Here is a 20,131-nt window from a genome sequence, read left to right as displayed (position 1 = left end):
GCCTGGGATGCCTCAGGGATTTCCCATGGTGCAGGCCAGAGGTGTGGGGCGGGCAGGCAGGCAACCCCGGCAGTGCTTGGGCACTGCACACGCTGGGGCCGGCCAGGGTCTGGCAGGAGGTGTGTGACGGGACTGCAGGTAATGCGCTTTGGCTGGCTAGATTCCTGCATTTGCCAGCTGGCATGTAACCTGCACAGAAAGCTTGAGGAATGACCTTGTGTTCCTCTGTGGGACAGCATCTGGGGCACAGCCGAATGAGGTGCTGGTGCGGCACTGTCCTTCTTCCCACCCGGATCCTGGCCCTGAGCGTGCCTGTGGCCTGCAGTCCCTGATCACAGCTTCACTGGAGTTTCCCCTGGTAAAATTTCTGAGCTGGTTTTGTCTGAGCTGGGATTTCAGAAACAAGTGGCGTAATATATGGGCGGAAGAAGCTGTCGTTTAAATTCTGCAACTTGAATCAATCCTACGTACAAGATTGTCAGACCTGAAGGCCAGTCTTGCACTCTTCCATTTACCTTCATGAACTGGGAATGTCTCTTAGCAGGGGCTGTGTTCCTGGTGTTAGCATGAGCACACCTGAAGATTTACTGTTCCTTATGTGAGGGGCTGCTCACAAAGGAAAGTATCTGCACTTTTCCTTGCTGTTTCAGGGCTTGACTCAAACCATATTAAGACCAATATTTAGATTCCTATTGTTTTTGATGGGCTGTGGTTTAAGTGCTAAAATTTTCATGAGCCAGACTTCAAAGGTGTGAAGGCATGAAAGGATAAGGATATAGGAAGGACTGTGCCTTGAGTCTGGGCCCCAGACTGCCTCCAAAATTTTTTACACTCTTGCTTTCAGTAACTTCTGACATACATCTAAGACACAGCTTCTGATCAGTGTTAACTGGAAAGGACCTATGTTAATTATTGAATAAATCTCAATTTGATCATCTTTTCTCCTTCTGAAAAGCAGACCTTGTCTGTTTTTAAGAAACTGAGCAACTGGGGCCTATAAGAGGAACTGAATGTATTCTAAACTTAACGGTGGTAAATGCTGTCTGTGTTTTCCTAGAATATAAACTAAGTTTGTGCATTCACCTGTCATTGTGATGACATAAAAGACTTGGAGTTACAGATTCTGGGCTGCTTTTCTGCTTCTCAGTATGGCTGCAAGGCAAAATGAGGGTTTTTTTATCAGAAATAGTGTCTTCAGATCTTGTCAGTTGAACTCAAATCAAGAGTTTGTCAGTCACATACTTTGTTAAGGATTTACTGGGCTGGAAGGAGAATCAGCTAACAAGAACCTGGATGGTTTTCTGCGTATTTTTTGTGACTGAGGTGGGATGAAACAGCTCATTATGGGTCTGTGTAGGCCTAGTATGGTGGGGAATTTTTCTTAAGATTATGCTTCTTCCACACCCAAAATCATCACAAAAAATTCTGGTGCATGTTGCAGTTTACAGTTTGAGCATTTTATGGTCATAGATCATCAACATCACAATTGCACAAAGCATATAAAGGAGAGAAGATGGGCAAGTTGATATCGTTCTCATGAAGGAGCTGGTTTTTTACCACTAAAAAAATTTAAATGGCAAAACATTGCTTATATCTGGGTAACCCCTCATTCTCTGTTGCTCTGTTTCAGACCTGGGAAATGCTTGTTTGGATGAATTGAGATCCTGTGATTTCTCCACTCCACCCCCCCACCCCCCACCCCCCCCAATCTGGTTTAAACTGACTTTTTGACTTGTGGCTTTTTGGTGTGAATTTGGTGTAAAGTAGTGCTGGTGCAAGTTTTCCTCTAAGAAGCAAAACCAGTTATAGTTTTCTGCTGTCCCATTGCTTGCATTAGTGGTTGTTGCTCTAAGTCTTCCAGAGAAGGCATCAGAGGAACTTAAAATGGTCTGTTCTTTTGTTAAATGTCAGTTACTGTGGCCTTTTTGTTTGGCCCAAGATGAAGATTCATAATTTGGAGGAATTGCTGCCAACTTTTTCTTTGGGTTATTCTTTCTTTAGTAGAGGGAGAGATCTAGGTATATTGCCTGATCTTGCTTTTCCTCCAGACAGTCAGATATATTATGGTCTGTTGGGAGGGAAGGTCTTCTCATTAAATAATTTTATAATGATTTCTCTTTTGGTTTTCATAGCTAACAGAAAACAAACGATTAAAAATTCCTAGCTCGGTGACTGTAATGTTTTTACAAATGCCTGTATCTATGTGTGTTGGAAAAGGATTTGTCTCTATGCTTGATTCTTCTCTTTAAAGACTCAGATTAACCCAAAAAGTGTTTACTCAGATGTGATGAATTACAAGTCAATGAAATTACATTTTTGTCAGATTGACTCATCGTCCTGCTTTGCTCCCCCAGTTGAGAACACTGACTTCCAGCACTGAAGTTTCCTCGCTCAAAGACCTGGGTTTTACACAGATAACATATCTCTGTTGTTAGAGATCTAGAGAGTTTTGGTAGCTGGGTTTTGAGATGAAAATCAAGGATAAGAGGGGAAAAAAAAAAAAAAAACAAAACCGGGGTAGGATGACTGGAAGGGAAGGAAGAGCAATACCTATCTCTCTGACTGACTTATGACAACCTTCTAGTCAAAAAAGACGTGCAGGGTCATTAAGCGAGATGAGGAGAGTGGGGAATGTTTTAGGATATATCAGCTGGCAAGCAGTTTGAAATGCTCTGATGCCATGTAAAGCATTGCCCCAGCAGCTGGAGCACATGGCAGTGAGAGGTTAGCTTGGTGTAGCTGTATCTCTTATGCAGTCACTGCGCTTCAGTCTCCATGCCTTCGTGCCTTCTGTAATCAATGGTGAGAGTGTTGCTTGGTGGCTAGGACAAGGTGCACCCTGGTGTCTCCCTTCACTCTGTATAAAAGTGGAAAAATAATAATTGCGTCTCTGTAAAACTTTTTCTAGTTCTGTGGTCAATAAATAATAGGACTATGATTATGAGAAGTAGGTTTTATTTTGTAGTCTTCTAAAACACTTTAATCGTAGGCAGAGGAGAGTATAGATACCGAGGGTGTTTGAACTGAAGGCCTCTAGGAGGACAATATCTGTTTCTGAATATTTCTGTATAATTCTATGAGAGTTTTCACAGCAAACTGAAGAGGAAATTTGTTCCTTGCTGTACTCAGCATTTTTTTAAACGCTGTTCATTCCCCATAGCTAAAATAGCCTGAATACCATGAGGGCTTCTTACTAACCTATAACTAAGTTAATGCCTTTCTTGCCACAAGGGTAGTTTGTCTCAGTAAAAAGCCAAAAAATAGAAAACTGCAGAATGCACAGCATGGGCATTGCCAACAAACCACTAATGCAACTTCCCTGTGAAAATGAAGCAGTATTTACAAGGCTGCCTTGCTCTGGGGAAAACTTTCAGTGGAAACTAGTTGCTGTGAAAGGAAAATCTGGTCTGATGGAAGTGATGGTTGGGTTTGGGTGCTTCGTTGTACCTTCAGATCCTGCACAGGATTTGTAAACTACTTGTGCCAAAAGTCTGCTTTCTAATAAATGGTCCATTACTTTGAGCTTTATTAAACTCTGAAAATAGTTTAAATAGCCTGTGGGAATGGGGAGAGGGTGGTCTTGCTCACAGACTTTGGTATTTTCAGTTCTGATAACATGAGGGTCAGTTATGTTTGGATACCGTTTGGTGGCTAGCCTGCCTTCAGAGTAACAGTTTGCTGTGTCTGCCATTTCACAGTTACTGGTTTAGACAAGATAGGAGAGATTTGTATCTTTGAATACTGAAGAAATGAAAATAAGAGACTGAATCTGGTCCTAAAGCTGAAGATCTTGCCTTAAACTCCTCATGAGAACCTAAAGTAAAGTTGACTTAACATTAACGTGGGATTGCTGGCTGGGATTGGGGGAAGAGGGGTATCTTACCTGCTCTTTACAGACAAGAGCTTTTTATTATCTGTCTGGGTGACTTTAACAGAGATTAAGGAAGACAACATGTATGTTTCTGTGAGCACGTTCCCTTGGCAAGAAATGTTCAGGAAATTTGTTGTGGGGCCCTCTATAATGCCACGGTCCTGCTGCTGTGGAATCAGTCTTAAAAAGCCCAAGCTCAGGAGAGACCTTCCTGATTGTGGTGTTTTATTGCTTACACAGAATGGGCCAAAGAATTTCCTACACAAACTTTAAATATATGTATATTAAGGCACAGAGGTTGTTCTCCCGATTTACATTTCTGAATTTAAGCTTTCCGCTTGCAACTTAGACTAACTCCAATTAAAATAAATGCAGCTTTATACAATGATTTCATTGCAGGGGAGAAAGATACTTGTATGCACTTACGGCACCTGGCATAGGAGGAGGCTTGTGGGCTAGCACAGGCATCTTAACCACTGCTTTCTAGCCCTGTTAAATGCCTACAACTCATCTAAAGTAACATTTACATTGCATTTTATAGCTCTGAAAAATATATGCTGTTTTCCCTGTGTAAAATTTTATTCCACTGCTGGGAGAAGGGAGCTGTCACTCATTCAGTTCCTCACGCTGTCAGCTTTGGAACTTGGAGATGACAAACATTGGCACAAGCACTTGTTTTGCAACAGAAACATCCGTTATGCTTTGCCTCCCAGACACCTTTTGGTATATTGTAAGAACCCTTGGCTCTCCAAGATGCTGTAGCTTTTTCCCTCTGATTTCTGATGTGGTTACAATTGCCAATAGAGAAATTGCTGGCAGATTGAAAATGTGTGGCCAATGTCAAATGAACTGTTATTTCAAAAAGCACAGAGAAGACCTTGTTGATTTGGTTGTATTAGTTTACATTTACTTTTAATGTGTAAAAGTTATGACTTGATTTTTTTTTTTTTTTTTAATATTAGAACAGAGCAGCCACAGTATCAACAGATTGCTGCCTTTTCAAGCAAAGACAGTCAAGGCTAAGCTCATGGCATGAAAGACTGGCTCGGCTTTGTCATCTCTAAAGACAGCCAGGAGTTGTCTAAAGACAGGAAAAAATTACACTTGTAGCCATGTTCCAATTCCACAAAGATCTGGCAAACTGGCATGTGGGGGAATCTGGCATATGGAGGAATAACAACTGTTTATTTCATGAATAGCACCAAGAATGATAGTACCACACATTTCAGTGCCTAAAAAATTAGGTGTCTTCTCAGTGTTTTCTCCTTCAGCTTCCTCGGTGGCCTGGCATGTGGTGTCCGTGGCACAGCAAGGGCTTGCAAGGGCTTCATGGTGGTTGATCAGAATCTGAGAGGGCCATGTGGAGGCAGGGCAGCAAAGTCAGTGAGCGTGAAACGGGGCTGGCCGGGTGGGAAGAAATCTGTTCTTTTATATGTAAAAGATTTAATTATGGTTTGGGGAGTGGAAAGAGTTTCCTGAAGCTGAGCACTAGTCAAATTAGAAGCACTGTGCAGATACACAACATTTCTTTAGCTCATCATCTCTCTTGCCACCTCATGCTGAAGATATAGTGGAAAGAGAAGATTTTGCTTTACATTGTTCGTGTGCGGTTCAGTCACACGAATTTGTTGTTTGTTTTTTTCCCCCCCTTCTCTCTCCTTTCTCCCACATCTTCGTTCTCCAAACTGCCAACTACATCTACTGCTTCTATTTGTTTGAAGTGGGCAGATTTCGAATTACAGAAGCTTTTCCAAAGTTGTTTTGTGTTTTTTATCCAAGCTAACTTCTATCTCTGTGGTATACTTGGGGCTACATATTCATCTATATGGAGATGATGATCAGATTGGAAAATACAGGTGGTTTGTATTTGACCTAGCAATTACTTCTCATTCTGTAGAAAACAAAACAAACATTAAAGTCCTGCTTACTCTCAAAATATCTGGTTGTCAGACCTCTTTTGCAGAAGTTCCCTATTGTATCCTTTTTGTAATGGACTGATAACAAGCAGGTTTATTCCCTTGCACAACACTTCTCAACAAAAATAGCATTGTGTTTGTTCATCTTTTCTTCCATTGTTCATCTTCTGTTCCTTTCTGGTGCAATTGTTTTCCTCCTGCTTTCTCTAGTCTCTAATATTTTATATAGGCTGAATGGCTTACTGTATTTAAAGATATTTGTAAAGTGCCTCTGGTAGAAGAGTTTAGGCACCTCTGTTCTTGCATCTCTGCTAACTGAAATGGAAAGAGAGACCATGCTTATGTTTCTGGCTGGCTGTGTTGGGTCATTATTTAAGGGGCAAGATGGGAAAGAAGGCGGCTGTTGAAGAACTCTGGAAGATTTGCCCAAATTTGCTGTTAATGGGATAGGAGATTTTTACCCCTCCCTTCTGTCTTGCTCTTTTCCTTTCTCTTCTCTGCAGGACTGCTTCAATTCCTTCATCATCTTGCAGTGCATGTCCCTGTCACAACCTGACGCTGTGGGGAACTGCTAGTCCAAGGCTGACTCTTTGCTTCTGCTGCAGGCTGAGTCCTTAGGTTTGAAGACTCGTTGACATCACCGAGATTGATGCTTAGACCTTGAAGAGAAGACACTTTCTGACAGCCCTGCTCCACTCCTTTTGACCCTATGACCGGAGGGTTCACTGTAGCTCCATCCTTTGCTCTCCAGTTGTACAAGATGGGTTCGTTCAGAAGGCCTCGACCTCGCTTCATGAGCTCTCCAGTCCTCAGTGACCTGCCACGGTTCCAGGCAGCCCGGCAGGCTCTGCATCTCAGCTCCAACTCTGCCTGGAACAGGTGAGCAGGACCCACCCAACCTGAGGTCTCGCCCTGCAGCAGCCCCATGATAAGGGCCATGTGTGTCTGATCTTTGTGCTTCAGATAATTTATGGCTAAGCTTGTCTTTTTATAAGCATGCATGAATTTTTGGCATGTACAAGCTTTGCTGGCATTGAAAGCCTCTGTGGAGGTGAAAAAATTAGACCTAATAGTGTTCAGTCTTGGTTTTGGCCAACATTGTTCAGATGTACTGTCTTGAAGTAAAACAAAATTACTCTTTGTAAACAGTTGCATGTTTTAAGTACCATTTAGGAAAACACGTTCCTAGTACTGTAATAAAGTCCAGTTTCTTAATGTACAACAGGCATTTATTTGCATATTATGAAGCTTTGACCGCAGCCAAGTTCCTCTGACAAGTACTAAGCTCGTGGCTTCTACCAGCATTTCCTATTGACAGCCAAATCCTGCCTGTAGTACGTGTCATGCAGCAATGGCAACTGGAAAAACGATGTGTAGGGTGAAGAGTGAGATGTCCTGATCTGATCTAATGGTCTGCTGCTACCAAAAGCAGGTGTTCCCACCTTCCCTTCTGCCACCTTATGCCAGCTCTGCACTCGGCAGGACCCTCTCTCTTTCTGACTTAGCTTAGCTTACTAATGTCGCACAAAAGTAGCCCAGCAAAAACATTGCAGTTTTATGCCAGGTTAGTGAGCCGAGGTCTGTGAAGTGTGCAAATGCTGTAACTGGCCCACAGAAGGGAAAGACACCTCCTCTTGTTAGCCAGAGCAAGCTGTTAGACCTGCTAAACCATCTTGTATGCTGTCACTTTATGACTTCCTCTGTGCTGGTGAGAAAAGTATGAGTTAGAAGATCCTCCAACAGCATCTTACAAGTATTATCAGGGCTTAAAGTTGGGTCTGAGGTGATGCTGGCTGCAGAACGTCTCCAAGCGCAGCCAGGGTCCTGCCAGATGCTGCAGGTTGGGTGGTTCCTGCTAACGTCACTGGATAATGGGATACTATGTGTTTGGCAGATATTGCCCAAAATCTATGTCTCCTCATAGCAACTAGCCTGCAGCACACAACAGAGATCCCCTAAACAGTCATGTTAAAGATATATCTGGTATGAAATTGTTTTTTGTGAATAGTGTAACAACTGTAACAACTGTCCCTTGCTTACTCTAGGCACAACTTGAGGTAGGTTCTGCTCTGTTTCCCATGAGAGATATAGACAAATTAAAGTGATGATTTCCAGGGGAGAAAGAGTGGAAGTATCTAAGTGCAGTTAACCTTCCCCCACCCCATTCTAACCACTCAGCTTTTGGTGGCTAGCTGACATTGCACTGTGTTAAATCATACCGGTGGCTGTTGTTTATGGATGTTGTACTGTCTCATTTCTTTTTTGGCAGTGTTCAAACAGCAGTGATAAATGTGTTCAAAGGGGGAGGCTTGCAGAACAATGAACTTTACACCCTCAATGAAAATATCAGGTAGGTCGCTGAAATGCATGAAAAGTGATTTTTGTTGCTGCTTGTTTGGTGGTTGCTTGGTTTTGAGGATATTGGTGGGAGGAGCAGGGATCGAAGCGAACTTTAGCACAGCTTTGGGGTTTCAGGCTAAATTCTATTTTGCTGTTGGGTGGAGTGAATAGCATGGGGCACTTGCACAATGTTTCTCTGACTTGTGTGGATGTGTAGCTTTGACAAGGATGGGATGCGTATTGGCTTGGATTACAAGAATTCTGTCCCCTCCTAGGGAGTTTACCTCTTCTGGCTGTTTTTTTACACTTTATCACCAGGGCATTAATGATGGTAGTAATATATCTTTTTTTAAACTCAAGCTTCTCAGAACCATGGAGTGTTTAAAATGAAAGCAAAACACAGCATTTCATTTAAAAGCTTAATCTTCACATGATAATTGCAGAGCAAGACCTGAAAATACAAACCCTAAAGATAAAAACATCTAGAAGCCTAACAAACATTTTCTAACACTGATGCTAGTGATGATTAAAAATATAATTACTCTGGTTTTTTTTAAGCAGGTTTCATGATTATCTGTGGTTTCACTCTGATTATTTGGAAAGTTTGGTTGGCAATGGATGGGACTGTAGAGTAAACAAAGAACAATTTATTCTTGCCTTGCTTCCAAGTGCTGCTAAGAGGACTATTGTCAGAGCTCATGGATGTAGTTCCTCCTCCCTTTCTCTTTCCCATTACATCCATATTAATTCATCGTGAATGCTGTCATATAGGTCTCTGCTTCTCCTTTTTTATGTGCTCCCCACCCCCCTCCCATTGCATTTTTCCTGAGCGCCAAGGTTCAAATGGCAATTTGGTCTAAGCACGTACTAAGTAACAACCTAAACTACCCCTTCCCCTACTTTCAAAATAAATGCAGCTTGCAGGGCATGAGACTCTGTCCTACTTGATCTGGTCCCAAAGGTGAAAGTTTAACATAATTCCTTTTGAGAGCTGAGTGAGGGCAGTGTTGCATGCTTTAATGGGATTTTAGTATGCTCATGTCGGAAGTCCTCAAGTTATGTTAAAGTACTTGGAGCAGTCTTAACTCTCCATGGGTTGAGTATTTCTGTACATGAAAAGAAAAACAAAAGTCATAAGACTTTGGAAATACCCTAACCCACAGCCTGGTGGCCGACTTGGGGACCAGCTTTCTGTTTTGTGACTTGTCTGCCGTGGTGGCTGTAGCCTGCTTTCTCTCCCCAGTGCAAGCAGGTCCTCCTTCCTACCCTTGCAGGGAGGCACTACACCAGGCAGGATAGCTGTGTTGCCTGGGCTTGGCCCCAGAGGCTTCTGGAGTTTCTGAAGTGGATCTAGACTGTCAAGAGCTGGGTGCAGAACAGGAAATTCTTTGTGAACTGTGTATGCTTTGTAAGCAGTGCTGATGGTAGGAGGGGAAATGCCCTCTTCCATGGACGCGCACTCCCAGACAGCACTTGGAAGCAATCACCTTGAAATACGTGATTAATGTTCCTGCAGGTGCCCTGAGCATTGGTTACATCTCCAAATGTCATTCCCTAAATAGGCTGTTTCAACATTCAAGTAGCTCATTAACGTCCATCTGAGGAGCAAAGGACATGCATCCGCATGTATGTTTGTATGCACACCTGCAGCCTGACACCTGTGACTTTTGATGTAGCTCCCCACACAATGTTAGCTCTGTGTGCACGAGGTGAATATCTAGCTTGACACTGGGCAAAAAGCCAGACCTGTTGGACAGCCAACTCTTGTGTGCCATTAGGCTGAGCTGGTGTGTTTTCCGTGTTTGTAGTTCTCCATTCAGCTCCTTGGTGGAAGTTAGCAAATGCAGTGCTTTAGAAGACTCACAGATTCTGCCGCAGCACTTAGTTATTTGACAGGAATGGGAAACGCAGGAGAGTTTTAAACTAGGACAGTAATGACAGGACCAGGAAATGAGCCAGTGGCAACATTTTGCTCTGGATTGCTGCCACCAAATTTTTATCTTGCTGTGATTTGATATCATCTCACTGGAAACTTTTTTTTTTAACTGCTCTGCCAGTCAGTTGTCACAGTAAGAGGAAATGTAAAAAATGCCACTGCGAGATGGGATTTCAGGAAGGAGGAGGTGACCTGGCCATGATTCAGAGGAGACCCCCAGCTTGGGTTCTCTCTCAGGTGCAAGCCTCTGGTTGCTGGTCTACCTGCATGAGGTGAAGTCCTGCCATGGGCCTGTCAGTCAGCTGGTGGAGAGCCCCCTGGGTTCTGCTGAAGCTGGTGGAAAAGCTTCTGGCAAATGGGCCCCCAAAGACTTATCTGGTTTATCCATCTCATAGAAATGTGCTTTGAGATGGGCAGGATGAATATAACCACTCTAAGAGAGAAAGAGTAAAGGCATGTTGGCATGCGAATAAACGTAGAAGTGTTACAAAACAGTCAGGGAGGAACGTTGCTTTCAAAATCAACTTTCATGAAAGATTAGGGAAAAATGGTGTACTTCGTTAGTAAGAACCCAGCCTGAGAACTGGATGGTCCCTGATTCAAATGCCATTTCTGAGCACTCTTGATTATACTTCATATTGGTGAAAAGCAAAACTCTTAAAACAGCATAAAAATGCAGTGTTTTGCAGTAGAAAGTGTTGGGTGCTTTTTAAATTTTAGGCAGAATTTACTGCTGCAGAATTTACTGCTACAGGATTTATGCTCACAGCCACTGAAAGTGCAAATGCTCTGAACTTTTAGTGGTGGTTTGGTTTTTTTTTTTTGTTCCCCTGGTGCTTTTCCTGATGTAAAACAATCCTGATTTTTATACTGGTGCTTTGAAATACAGATATGTATTAGAGTGTTAAACTTTTATCACATCCTGATTTAAAATCCCACAGACTTAATCAGAAATATTTGTTTAGAGTAGCTTCTGTCTGCATGTATTTAAAACGCCTCTTGTTAAATTTCTAGAATTTATTTCTTGAAAAATATGCCTTTTTTTTTTTTTTTTCCTTTAAATGCAGTAGTCATGGGGAAGCCACAGCTTCTGCTTCTGTGTTTACTTCGTTGCTCCTCTCCTTATCCTCCCACCTTCTACTTCCAAGAAAAAAGGAAGTACAGCATTAGGGAGATATGCTATTTTCAGTTAAATGAAAGGCATCTTTGTTTAAACAAAAGGCAGAAAAAATGATGAATTTAAAACTAAATAACTTTAAATCATCTTCCCAACTTTCTGACTTTCTGGGCATTCAGTGGGGTAAATGGTTTGTGGGTTTTTTGTTTTTTTTTCCTTTGCTTGTTCTAGGTGTATGGCTTATAAATAGAAGACTTCAGGAAAACTGTTTCATTCCTTCATAATTTGAGAATACTCTTTGTGGGCATTTGTAGAATATATATTTAAATGTAAAAGAAATCTAATAACTGCAGCCAAAATGACACATTCACGTATACTCATGTATGTTTGGTATGACTGGTAGTGAAGTGCAGATATATGTGTAAGAAATGACCAGCAATGGCTGTTACTTCATGGCTGCATTCCTTCTGTCTACAGACGGCTGCTGAAGAGTGAACTTGGATCCTTCATCACAGATTACTTTCAGGTATTACATGATTTGCTTGCTTTCTTTTGAGGTTTGCTCTCTTCAGCTCTTTAGCCTATAAAAAAATTAGGATCCCCTTTTACATGCACATAGCCTACAAATTTCATTTTTGTTTTGCTACGGAAGATGATGGAGGTTCTGGACTTTTTTAAGTTGGACCATATAGCCTTGGGAGTAATTATATTTATGGGTGTATGTACTAAATTAAGGATAATCTTCCTTTGTGCTTAAGGAAGGCTGCTAACAGCCTGCCAAGGTCAAGAAGGAATTCACTTGAAGAGTTTAATCATTTTTTTCACTCTAATTCTCTAGTATAGAGAATTCAGGAGTAGATTTTCTGCAACAGGGGCCAGCAAAGGGGAAGAAAAAAGATAACGGCTGACTGGTATGGGGACGGGGGGGCAGAGAAGGAAGTCCCTATCAGCAGGAAATCAACCTGGGTACTGTTTGCCTTTTAGTCCCACAAATATAAATGCAACCTGAGAAAAAGCGAAAGATGAAGGATGAGGGAAGACCTGACCAATCACAACTGTGGATAAGTGTTATTGCCTTTCACTGATACTGTCCGGATAGACAGAGGTTCAAATGTAACCACATGAAAGTGTGTTGGATGGTTTTGAGAGAGCGCTGATGGCTTTCAGTGTTGTAAGTTGTTCAGTGTAGTGTTGATTAAAAAAAGGAGAGTGCTGAAAACAAAAGTGTTTTCTTCCCTTGGAGTAAGAGAGGGAGAGAGAAAATTTCAGTACTTTCTAAAGTGGGTGATGCTGCTGCGTACTGTGCTTAGAAAGGGGAAAAAGACTAGTATTGTTTCCTATCAGTATTAGATTACATGACTTAAAAAAATCCCCCCCGCTGTGCTATAAAGTGAAAAGCAAACTCCTGCCCCTAGGGCAGTTATGTTTCACTTCTTTTAGACCCTATCTGCACAAGTCATTTACTGGAAAGAGGTGGCTGCTGGCGTCGAATGACAGAACGTTTCCTGGACTGTGAGCAGGGGTCTGGTGGCAGCCTGGTGGAGAGGCTGTGAACCTGTACTGCAAAATGCCTGCCTTAAGTGGAAATCTGCTACTGCTTCTGCCATTTAAAAACAGGCAAATGAAAGTTTGTGACTAAATATATGTGGTGAATTGAATTTTGAAAGGTCTTGATCAGGTACCCAGGCACTACAGCGTTAGGCATGGTGTGCAAGGCTGGAATAAACAGAAGGTGTCCAGAGGCAACTTCATGCACCCGTAAGCCTGAATTGAGCATGGTCTCAAGGGATGTGAGGTGCTGATGTATGACTGTTATCTGGTTTTGAAAATTCAGAGGGTACTGAAAGAGGCCTCGGTGGGTTCCAGCGCTGAGTAAGACACAGCTGCATCGTGTCGCTGTGCAAGAGGAGCCATGGGGACCCAGGCTCCTAGCAGCAATTAGAGCAACTAACTGGATGGCTCCCAGCGCTGGGGTTTGGATGTGTTGTTCTCTTCCTCCAGACTGTAAACCTCAAGCCTGTCATAGTCGTGCCGGGGCTAGTGGCATTAGCTGAGACTCCTTAGATCTCTTAGAAGTAGAGCTGACAACGGAAGAGACTGTTTAGATTATAGCCTGCTCACTGCTGGAGGCTGGATAACTGTGTTGCATCCCTCTTAGCAGGCTGAGGGCATCTGATCTTGTCCTGGAGGAGGATCTGATCACCAGCAATGTTTTCTGCAAAAGCAGGAGCAAAAACTGCTCCTTCACCCTAATGGCAGGTCTTCAGCCACAGGCCACGGTCGCGATGCAGGTACTTAGCGCTGCAGTCCTGCTGACAGAGTTGTGGCCTTTGCCTCGGGGAGAGCGCAGTGCAAGGGCTTGGCTGCGCGCACCTCTGAGTGTGTTTTTGCTGTCAGTCTGTTCACACTTGTGCAAATACCTCAGCCTATATATGGTTAACCTGCAGCTGCTGTACTCCCGCTGAAACCACTGGGACTCAAATTTAATTTCTGGGATGGTTTTATTTTTGCTGAGTGTTGAGAGGAGTGACTTGGCATCTGTCAGACTTAGCCTGAAGTAAAACTCTTGGTGGCTTCATTGGCAAGCCATGAGACAAACTGTGAGATAAAGGCTATTCTAGGAAATGAGCTTTTTCCCCCGCTGTGAGCAAAGATGCAGACTTATTTCAGATTCTAGGCTGACAGCATGTGGCAGTGATAAGTTACCACTCCCTCCTGAATGTCTTTACTCAAAAAACCTCGGGCCGTGGAGCGGGGAAGGACTATTCATGTGCCAAAGAAGGGCTGACAACATTATTTAATCCGTCTGTGGGTTCAGTTTCACTGCTGATGCCAGCTGATTTACAGCAATACTGCTGCCACCAAAATGAGCAGAGTTGAATCAGGCTGCTGGTTTGGCTGAAAAATAACCTTGAAAGAAAAAATAAAGTTACCTACTTCCTTTGACTTGTTGTGCTCATCACCTCTGACATGGCGGGGGGGGAGTGATGGGAGTGGGTCACCACGATGAGGAGTGGAATTGCATCGTTTGGCAGTGACTTCTGCCTCCACCTGTTAAAGCCCACTAAAAAGCTGTCCTGAGAACTAAGTTTGCTGTTCTCTTAGATTGAAATGGACCATGAAGGATCTGCTCTCATGTGTAACCAGGCAGTTTTAAATATCCTAGCAGCAATTAGAGCAACTAACTGGATTATGTAATATTTAGATGTGACAAATTGACTTAAATATGCCACAGCACTTGTAATATGAGCCATAAGATAATTTTTAAAATCACATTTTCCATTGTTTTAAAAGTTCTAGCTCTTACATTATGTATATTTTGCATACACACACAGAGGTTTTTCTAACCACTTTCTAACCACTTTTACAGTGAGACAAATCTACCTTTGTGATCAACTTGACTTGATTACTTGCAAGTCCTTTTCACCCACACTCATGCAAATTACAATTTTCTAGCTCCTGAAGTTGCTAAAAGAATGTTTAGGAAACAGATAGCGTTTAGGAAATGGATAGGGTTTAGGCCGTCCTTCTCTGCTACCAAACCATCATCATACCAGAGTTACTGAGTCTGTTCTGTGTTTGAAAGAGAAATTTAATTCCTGTAAGGGTTTCAATGGGAACTCAGATGTTTCATTCTGAAGGAGATTTGTGTTTATAAATCTGCCTTTTTAGCAACCCTATTATGTATACAAGCCAGCTTCTTGGATCAGAGTCGGGGTGTAAATGCCAGGTTAGTCGGGACTCTCATATCTGCTGCAGATCTGCTTTAAAGTAACGCTTCATGCTCCAGGTTTTCCAGTACTGGCTTTGCCCGTGAACTGATCCAATAATTTCCTGCTGCTGAAAAGAGGCACTTTGTACCCACCCCTCTGCTTGGTAACCCAGCAGGGCACCATCTCCTCTCAGTGTTGGGTTAGTTCTCTGGTGGTCAGCTGAACTTCAACAGGGAGGAATCCTATGACCATGGAAGGTAAGAGGCTGGGACTTGGAGGAACAGGGTGTATCGCCATTTGGGATTTCTCTGGGGCAGCTGTAAGATTTTTCGGGTAAGCTCCCTTCGTTTTCATGCTGTCTGACCCTCATGGTTGTGGAGAAAATTTTTGAAATATAAAGCTAGCGCGTGTTCATAAATTGATGCATCGTCTTCCTGATTCTGCAAACAGCCTGAAACAAAACCTTTGGAAAGGATGAACTGTTTCTTTTCACTCTCTGGGGGCTTGTTAATCTTGAAACTCATGGGGGAAAATGGAAATACCAGTTATTTCACAGCTAACCACTTTAGCAGAACTGCCCGGTTTATGCATATTAACTCCAAACCGTCTCCCCCCGAGGGTGGAGAGACTTGATCCCTTCCCAGGCACTGTAACCTCTCCCAGCACCCACGGGCTGCAAATGAATGAAAGTCAGATGCCCAGAGATGATGCCTCTCCAGCCTGACATCCACTGCCTGCACTGGCAGAGCTGGAGGATGACAGATGGCAAGTGGACTGTATTTCCTCGTTTAATCCAATGAAAGTTTTGATGTCTTAAAACCAGAAGTGAAGCTGTTACATAATTTCCAGCCTGCTGCAGTGGAGAGCCGTGGGAGGTGACAAGTCCTGACTCAAAATTAGGCCCAGCTTTCTGTTTGTATGCAAAACCATAGAAACCGCAACGTGCAAGCACCCATGTTGTTGGGGTGTCAAGCAAAGTCAAAATAACAAGGTGGTAATGGATAGCTGCGAAAGTAAGCAGCAGCAACGAGGCAACCCAGATCCAAGCCAAAACTGAGTTTTGTCCTCTCTCTTCAGAGCAGTCTGAAGTGGGACTGGTGAACCTTCCTGTGGTGTAGGTGAGCTGGCTGTGCAAGGCGGCTGCAGTGGTAGGGGGAAACATGCACTCCTTCCTCTACTGTAGCACCATAAAGCTTTTGCTTAAGTCTCTGCTGCATGTCTTTCTGGGACTCCAGCCTATCCAGCACCTCTTGTGATGCTTGCTCTCCTTTGAAAGACTGCTTTGTAAAGCTGTGCTAACAGCTGAAAGTGCCATGTTTCCCTCTCTCCTGCTTAGTCAAAAAGAAAAACCTGGTGTGTGTGACATTTCTTTCCTTGGTGCCAGGTTTCTACTTTTACATGTTTCACAGTAAGGCAAGGAAATAGTTGTGTAGGTTATTGGAGTGATGGTTATTGCTGGATAAAGGCAGTGCTAGCTCTTCTCTGGCCAAGTGCTGTCTGCTGCCAGGGGCTGCAGCAACTTGGCCACTGCACAAGGGGAGAGAATTCACACTTGTGTGATTTGCAGAGCTCAGCCATATGTCTGCAATCCTCTTTTGGGTCAAACTGATCTTTATTATTGTATTTCTCTCCTTCCTAGCTAGGAACCTCCGTTCATGCAGGTCTGATAATTATTTCTGCTTCATTTGGCACTTTCTAGGACTGAGCTTTCACGGAGCAGCTCCAGAGACTCCATAGCAACAGCCTAGCTTTGTTATCATGGACGGGGTCAGCCGGCATCAGCCCCATTACTGTGAGCGAGCAGAGGACCAAGTCCTGTGTGGCAGCGGCAGCAGGGACGCCTGCTTTCAGGCCCCGTGTGCATCAGCTCCGTACATGCGCATGATTCACTTGCAATGGTGCCTGGTTGCTACCGCTGAAAGCGTAGTGTGGGATGGCGTGCCATGCCCCGGCTGAGCAGAGCTCCCGCCTGGAGCGGTGACTTGCCGGTGCAGAGCTGGGGGGCCCAGCCACGGGATTTTCCCATAGCTGCAGCCTTGCTGGCGCGTTGTGGTCTAGGTCATAGCAGTGCTGCCTACTCAGTCTGCCTGGTCTGCTCTCCTTCTTACTTTCCCAGCCTTACTGTCTCTCTTGAAGTGGACTATCTTTTTAATCGGTTTGGAACAAAGCTGCCTCTAGAAGAGTCATTTTAGGATGTTATTTCATATTTATCTTGCAGTTTGTTTTCTATGTAGGAATGAAATGTTCTCTGTGCTTCTGTTGCTATTTCCTCTCTTTCTAAGGAGGAAAAAAAAAAAAGGATGGGGGGATGCTCCAGGCATGAGATGCTGCAGCTCACACATTTGCGTCTTGCACTACACTGCCTAGAAGTATGTAGGTATTTGTGTGCAACTGGCAATAACTTTGTAAAAATTACTTGCCAAGTAAGTTTGGGTGATGCTTTTTTCCTCAAATTAACATCAGATTATCCAAGAAGCAGTGGTTATGCACTCGTAGAGCCTGTAAAATGTGGTTTAACACTAGAACACAAAACCTCAGTTGGCTAGAAGAGGGGGCTGTATTTAAGAAATACTGTAATATGTAGAAGAAAAATTGATTTTTTTTTTCACCCAGCAAAATAGGGTCAATTATTTTGAGTTTGCTCTGAATCAGTTTACTCCTGTTCGCAGCTTATGTTTCTGTCTCATGAACTAGTATTAATTTCTCAATTTTAACATGGCTTTTTAAAGGCATACTGGCCATGTTTGGCTTGGAGACATGAAAGGAAAACAAAATTTGTCCATAATTAAATGGATGTTCATATAAATGTTTTTTACCCCCCAAGAGTAGTGGCTTATTGGGAAATAGTAATATTTTTTGATTAGCAGGAGAATTTTTTTGTGCCTCGCTGCTCTGCAGAGACGTGGCTTTCAGACAAGGTGTGAAGTCACCTGTGATGGCTTGAGCCTCCTTGATGTTTTCTGTGGAACTGCTGCCAAAACTACTTAGCTGCTGTTTGCCACCCTTCTGCTTGAATCTACCACCCACAGTAGAGCAAGGCGTGCTAGTGGCAGGGCTATTGCCCCAAAATCCTTCCTGTTGGTTCTGCCTGGAGTCTGTCACCGTGGCCAGGCTGCTGGCAGAGTGCTCCTGACAGGCAACATAATTTGCCTTTGGCAAAGTCAGATGGGTACTGTTTTGCCTGGAGCGTAGCGGGACCCCGCACAGGAAGGGCCTCCATGGCCCCAGTTGGGGATGACCAGCTCCTGGCAAGGTGGAGGGAGGGAGAATGTGCCCGTCGCTGCTGGCACTGCTGATTTGAAAGAGAAGCCCCAGCTGTTACGGCTGGGACAGCCTCCATCTTCAGTTACTGTGATCGGGGAAGTGGAATTGCTCCTCTGGGTACGGATGGAGAAACGCACCTCAATTTCTCTAATAGGTGGGGGGAAGGGGAAAATATCTGTACCAGGAAAAAGAAGGAATTGCCTGGAAAGTGTCTACATTTTACAGCATGGTGTGTGACTGCTTCCTGATTTTTATTTTTTCTTTTAAATTCCCAATTATTTCAGTGCAGCTTACTTCACAAGAGTAGTGAGCACAGGCACGTTGTGGGAGGGTCTTCGCTGAAAAGTGATTTTTCTGGAGCTTTGGGTCCTGTCTTCCAAAACTCAGGGCATTTGAAAACTTACTTGAAGCCTTTCTCTTAGCTGCACTTCTTGGTGCTATACCTGAAACAGCTATTGTGGTTTTCTGCACTGAGAAAAGTAGTGGGGTTTCAAGCTGCGAGATTTCACAAGCTCACTTGTATCTGCTGCAAAACATCTCTCTCCAAATTTCTTGACTGCACGTACATGTCGGGGGTTAACCTGGGGCTTTGTTTCTCTGCAGTGCATGCTTCACCGTAGTGAGAGTAAGGGCAGGCTTGCAGCACCCTCAGTGAGCATATAGCAGCCTGTGGTGTCCCAGCAGCAAGGTGAGGGCTACACCCAGGTGATTTGGGAAGGGGAGGGAATAACTACCTCCCCAAGCACACAGTTCAGCTGTAGTAGCAAGGAGGCAGAAGGTGGCAGTTAAACTTTTTCAAATAAATGCACCCTGCAAGCTCACTTGGTGTGAGTCTTCCTTTGGTCTTGCTTGCAAATGAGAGATTTATTTTTCCTCTTCTCTCTGTCCCTCTGTCTTGGCTCTGGCATCCAGGGATAAATCAGTAAAATGAGACTTGTAATCTAGACAAGGTCTGATATAGACCCCTGCTGTGGCTGCATTTATTAGATTGTATTGATTTTTCAGCAAACTCTGTAGGGTTTTTAAACAAAAATTTACCTGTCTGGCTTGATATGAGGGGCCAATGTTCAGACTGAATCCATTTCTAAGCCTGTGACTTTAGCAGAAAAGAGATAAGTAAAATTCTTTAACGTTTTTAAGATGGGGAGAAATGAAATGAAGGGGTTTGTTGTTTTGGTTTTTTTTTTTGGGGGGTGTTGTTAGGTTTTGTTTTGTTTTTAAAACAAAAAGGGAAAATTTGAGAGGATAATTGAAACATCTGCAGTAACTATATGGAGCTAAGCTTTTGCTTTTTGCTTTTGCTTTTTTTTAAAGAATGTTATGATGCAATCTATTTAGCACATGGAATTACTGATAATACATTAATAAGAACATTATAAATTCTTTAGTACAGAGTAATGATTAATATATCTCTTTTTAATAGATATAACTGTGCCTCCCATAAAGGTGTACAAATGCATATTTTTGGGGGCTGACATAGCTGTAAAATAAAAAAAAAATCTCTGAAAGTAGAAAGCTTCAATAATACTAACTTACAAGCAAAGTAGCTGGAAAACTGTATCCATAGTACTAGGAAATGTGTGTAAATTGAAACCTAATGTTCTAGCGCAGATAGAGAAGGAATTCATATTTCTTGAGAAACACAAGAAAATGAGTGACCCTTGTGTGTGTGTGTATGCTTTTTTTAATTATATAGTAGTTTAAAATGACACAGTATTAAAGACCAGCTGTAAATTTTCCTTGCAATATGAGAGAGGTAATTACCTTGAGCTGAGGTAAAAAAATAAGGGATTGAAGTACTTTATTAATAAACTGAAAGTATTTGGACATATTAAAGAGCAATAACACTCCAAACTTCATCTTATTGTTCAGGCAGTAAAATATTTACAGTGTAAGTGCATTTCACTTTTTTCCCCCTCATAATTTTTTCCATTCCAGATTTCTTCCTCCCTCCTTTTTCACAGTTTGCCTTTT

The 20,131-nt window shown here is 42.9% G+C and overlaps 1 protein-coding gene across 4 annotated transcripts in view; it reads left to right on the top strand.

Moving 5' to 3' along the window:
* The window catches only part of PRR5L (proline rich 5 like), a 50,833-nt gene that overhangs the window by 5,887 nt on the left and 24,815 nt on the right, over positions 1-20,131 (top strand). For 3 of the 4 annotated variants that reach the window (XM_075094339.1, XM_075094338.1, XM_075094336.1), the window contains exons 2-4: positions 6,393-6,666; positions 8,057-8,137; positions 11,658-11,706. In XM_075094339.1, the coding sequence (XP_074950440.1) occupies positions 6,497-6,666; positions 8,057-8,137; positions 11,658-11,706 (300 nt within the window). In that variant the 5' untranslated portion in view covers positions 6,393-6,496. Of the gene's footprint in view, positions 1-6,290; positions 6,667-8,056; positions 8,138-11,657; positions 11,707-20,131 lie in introns of all 4 variants that reach the window. The other variant, XM_075094337.1, reaches the window with a different exon arrangement.

The sequence above is a fragment of the Phalacrocorax aristotelis genome, chromosome 5 (genome assembly GCF_949628215.1).
Source record: "Phalacrocorax aristotelis chromosome 5, bGulAri2.1, whole genome shotgun sequence".
Taxonomy (NCBI): domain Eukaryota; kingdom Metazoa; phylum Chordata; class Aves; order Suliformes; family Phalacrocoracidae; genus Phalacrocorax; species Phalacrocorax aristotelis.
Note: the sequence above shows the minus strand (reverse complement) of the source record. Positions and strands in the feature narration are given on the sequence as shown.